Raw genomic sequence first — 4,614 nt, forward strand, 5'->3', positions numbered from 1 at the left:
TCTCTCTCTCTCTCTCTCTCTCTCTCTCTCTCTCTCTCTCTCCCTCTCCCTCTCTCTCTCTCTCTCTCTCTCTCTCTCTCTCTCTCTCTCTCAGTCCACAGTAGCCTGGTTCCAGACGAATCTGCCATTGCAAAATAAAATTGCCCTTGGCGGTGATATTAGTCTGACCATGCCAGGCTAAGTCCACGGTCAATGGACTTCCAGTAAATGACACACACGTGACTCAGTGACTCAGAATTTACACCTCTGGGGTTTAGAAATGTTAAAAGAATGTATACGTAACGTTTCAGCTATGTATATCTGACCCTTCCATAGCAGACGTCGTGTGTATGTTTATAAGTTAGTTTTTTTACTCACATCAAATCTTACTCAAAAGTTTTAGATGATCCTCAGACAAATCCGTATCCTTTTTGGGGGTCCTTGACATGAAAAGGTTTTGAGCACCACTGATATAGCAACATACCTTTTTCAGAAAACGGTTAAGATTTAGAATACATTTTTGGAATCGGAATGATAATGGGTTAATAAACTTTACGAACATCTGGAACGTCAAGCAGAATAACTCAGGTCCAGAATGAAATGAATTATAGAAAATGTGCCCTCATTAAACCTTATTGGAACAGTCTAATGCAAGGGTTCCCAAACTTTTCAGTGCCGTGACCCCCCAAAATAATCATAGTTTAACTCCTATTGAAAGTGCTTAGCAGCACAATACTAACTCCTCCTATACCCCCTCTCTAAAAGCTCTGTCCCTCCCCCTGAGCTAACTAACCAATGTTAGTCCTAAGAATATCCATACACACTTCCATCCAATAAAAACAAGACAACATACCAGGGAAACTAAATAAATTGAGACACATTCTCATTCTGGACATTAGAACATCAACAGAGACAGTTTCAGAATGAGGGGTTGTTGCAGAGGGTTGTTGCTTGTGTTACTGTTCTGTCTGTCCGAGTTTGGCGCTCAGGGAGATGTTGAACCAGGTACCCAATCCATAGCAGAGATCTGGAGGGAACTCAACAAACAGAATGCAGGTATTGATTGATTGATTTATACCTTTATTGATCAGGAAATAACATACATCTGACCCACCATAATCAACATCGCAAAAAAGCATACAGCTTTGTAGTGTGGTGCTGTTGGGCAGTGGTGGAAAAAGTACTCACATTTTTTACTTAAGTAAAAGTATCAATACTGCAATGTAGAAATTAAAAATTTACTTGAGTAAAAGTAAAAAAAAGTGTTGGTATCAAAATGTACGTAAAGTACCAAAAGTAGAAAGTACTCATTTTGCAGAATGTCCCATTTCACAAGTTTTAAAATGTATACAAATATTTAGAAAATAGCAGATCTACAAGCTCACAATGTGTCACATCACGGCACATTGTGAGCTTGTAGATCGACTATTTTCTAATGGCCGAAATGTATATAGGGCTGAAGTGGTTATTGTGTGTTTTATAATAATAATCAAATTCTACAAAAGAATCCCATGTGTCGAAAAGTGTCGAAAAGTGTCGAATTTTTTTTTAATCAGGTGCGAGTGAAAAAACCTGAGCTATGGGAATCACACCAAATGAAAGCATGACTCTTATATATTCTTATAGTACGTTTGCATTTGACAGGACGTAATTAACATTTTGGGGACTTTTGACATAAAAATACACAAACATGGATTTTTGGGGTCTTTTTTTTTGCATCTTTTGTTAAGAATGTCCTAATTATGACCACTGATCTGCTCTGAAAGTGTGAAAATGTAATTTCATTATGTCTTTAATGGAGTATAAACATTGGCGAATAGAACCCTGTTGATAATTAAATGTACCGTATATTTGTTCCATGCAATCCATATGGGGAGGTTTATACCCACTCAAATGAAACAGCATGAATGTATGATTGATTCAATATTAGTGCTGTGCTGCTTTCAGCTCACCATGCCCAGCTGTCCACAGTAGAAACCAAGCTGACTGCTACCGAGGGCCAAGTAGAGGAACTGAAGAGACAGAATGCAGGTATTAAACCTTTACCAAACACCTTCTAAAACAACGATTCTCAACCTGATACTATAACATTAACATTGATTGATTGATTGATTGATTGAATTGATTGATTGAATTAGGCAAAAAGAATGTAAAACAACACAGTTACATTCATAATACCTTTGTCTAAAAGGTCCGACCAAAAAAAGTCCTTGCGGACTTGTTTCCGTTGGAGTCCTTGGTATTAATTTCATAGACATATATAGTAGCAACCAAACAGTTCAAATGTCAACATAAAAATACAGAGAAAAAATACCACTATGTACAAAAAATAAAGCATGAAAAAAATATATTTATACAAAAAAGGGGAGGGGGGTCGTCTGTCTACCGGGAAACTGGTACTACCTCCTCTTTTGGCCTCCAGAAAGATGAGTTTTTAGGGCTGTTTTAAATGAGCCCAGCGAACTACATTTTAAATGAATGAAACTTACGGTAAAATGTAAAAAAAAAATCATCGTATGTTCTTTTTAAAACCTTGAAAATTTAGTTTTCAGTCTGATAAGTAGGTGATTAAAGTATATGTTACAGCTGATGGATGATGGTCAAAAATGGTGTTTGGACTTTCTCCCTTTTTGGTCCGTAGGCCTACATCTACATAAACGTTCAGATTTCAAATATAAAGTGCTTACCTCGTGGCCACGGATGTTACAATACTGTACCCATATGTTCTATATTGTTCAATAAAAAGTGTTTTAGTCTGATTGGTGGCCATTTTCTCATAGAGTTATAATGTATCAGATTGCAATACTCCTCCCAACCAATAGGGTCGCGCAGTTGAAAGCATATGGAGAAAATGGCCACCGATCGGATTAAAATGCTCTTTATTGAATAATACGGAAGACACGGGTACTTCTGAGGGGCCGTACATAATTGCAACATCCGTGGCCATAAGGTCAACACTTTATATTTGACTGTGAACGTCTATGTAGATGTACGGACCAAACAGGGAGAAAGTGTAAACACTATTTTGAAAATCATCCAAGACTGTCATACAATATATGACAGTCTTGTATCAAGGCTAACTACGTTATTTCCATTGATCTAAGCCCACGCACTTGATTGATTGCTCATTAAAATAAACTGAAAATGCACGTGGCCACCCATCTGACCACTCGACACAAGTGGGCCGTGATCCGGACAAGGTTGAGGACCATTATACTAAAAGACTAAACATTATTATGTTTAAAAGGACATTCCCCAGATCCAAATAGAAAACGAAAACATCTGCAACTAGCAATCTTGATAGTGATTCATAATCACTATCAAAATGTTAATCACTATCAATTATATGTAAAAGTTAGATAAACTGTACTGTAAAAGTACAGGATGAAATGTGGTTAAAATGTTTCATATTTTAACATATACGTTTGTCTGTGATATCTGTACAGAACTGTATGCCAAATTGACTGCCAGCAAGAGCTTCATGGAGGACTTGAAGACAGAAAGTACAGGTAATTAGAACAGAATGTCCAGTCAATGCAGATACTGTGGTGTTGGAAAACAAATTCATGTACTTTAGTTTTAATTGATTTCGATCATTTGAGCTCGGAGAATAGTTACTGTTTGTTTTGATACTGTTATGTTTGATTCATATAATCCACATGGTAACGCTCACCCATGCACTGAAATGTAGCAGCAGATTGATTTAATGCTAATATTCAGTGGTGTAAAGTAACTAAGTACATTTACTCTTTTACTGTACTTAATTAATTTTGAGGTACTTTTACTTTACTGGAGTATTTCCAATTGTCTATACTTTTACTTCACTACTCCACTACATCTCAGTGGCAAATATTGTACTTTTACTCCACTACAATTATTTGAGAACTTAGATATAAATATATTACACATATTTTAAAACATACATTAACCACTTTAGCCCTATTTTATACCTAGGCTACTTGAAAATAGCGGATCACAACGCAAGGTCACAACGCGTCGCATCGCGACACGTTGTGAGCTTGTACAGTAGATTTGCTATTTTCAAACATTTTAGTAGGCTACTTTTAGTTTTGGTACTTTAGGTACATTTTGATACGAATACTTTTGTACTTTTACTCAATTAAATTTTGAATTCCGGACTTTTACTTGTAACAGAGCACTTCTACATTGCAGTATTGATACTTTTACCTAAGTAATACATTTACTACTTTTCCCACAACTGGTAACAGCAGATTGATTTAATGCTAATATTGTATTGATTTCAGCCCACATTGCTCGGCTGTCCGGCGTAGAAAGGAGGCTCAGTGCAAGTGAGGACCAAGTGCAGGAACTGCGGAGTAAGTCAAAATACTGTTGCAGGCAGAAACCTGATATATCCATATTTATTACATTTTTTATGTTTTTTTGTTTAGTTTTTTCATACAGTATGAATGCTCAACTCCATACTACATTGTCACACAATAGTAGCAAAAATAGTTGATACAAGCTCAACATGTGACGCCTTGTGAGCTTGTAGATCGTCTAGTTTTGCTATTTGTCGTATCGTATGATGAAGTATATAGTGCTGTATGTTTGTTTTTAATAATATTATAAATGATTTGCAGTGGTGGAAAGTAACTAAGTACATGTACTCAA

The 4,614-nt window shown here is 36.3% G+C and overlaps 1 protein-coding gene across 1 annotated transcript; it reads left to right on the forward strand.

Annotated features, from left to right (window-relative positions):
• Positions 1-744: 744 nt before the first annotated feature.
• On the forward strand, positions 745-4,409 carry LOC308091654 (uncharacterized protein; the record flags this gene model as incomplete). Its single annotated transcript, XM_080437315.1, has 5 exons — positions 745-1,035; positions 1,927-2,010; positions 3,426-3,488; positions 4,245-4,316; positions 4,405-4,409. Exons 1-5 carry the CDS (start codon positions 903-905, stop codon positions 4,407-4,409), a joined length of 357 nt encoding a protein of 118 aa, XP_080293441.1. The 5' UTR covers positions 745-902.
• Positions 4,410-4,614: the final 205 nt, after the last annotated feature.

The sequence above is a fragment of the Gymnoscopelus braueri genome, assembly GCF_963280865.1.
Source record: "Gymnoscopelus braueri genome assembly, chromosome: 9".
In the NCBI taxonomy this organism is placed as follows: Eukaryota; Metazoa; Chordata; class Actinopteri; order Myctophiformes; family Myctophidae; genus Gymnoscopelus; species Gymnoscopelus braueri.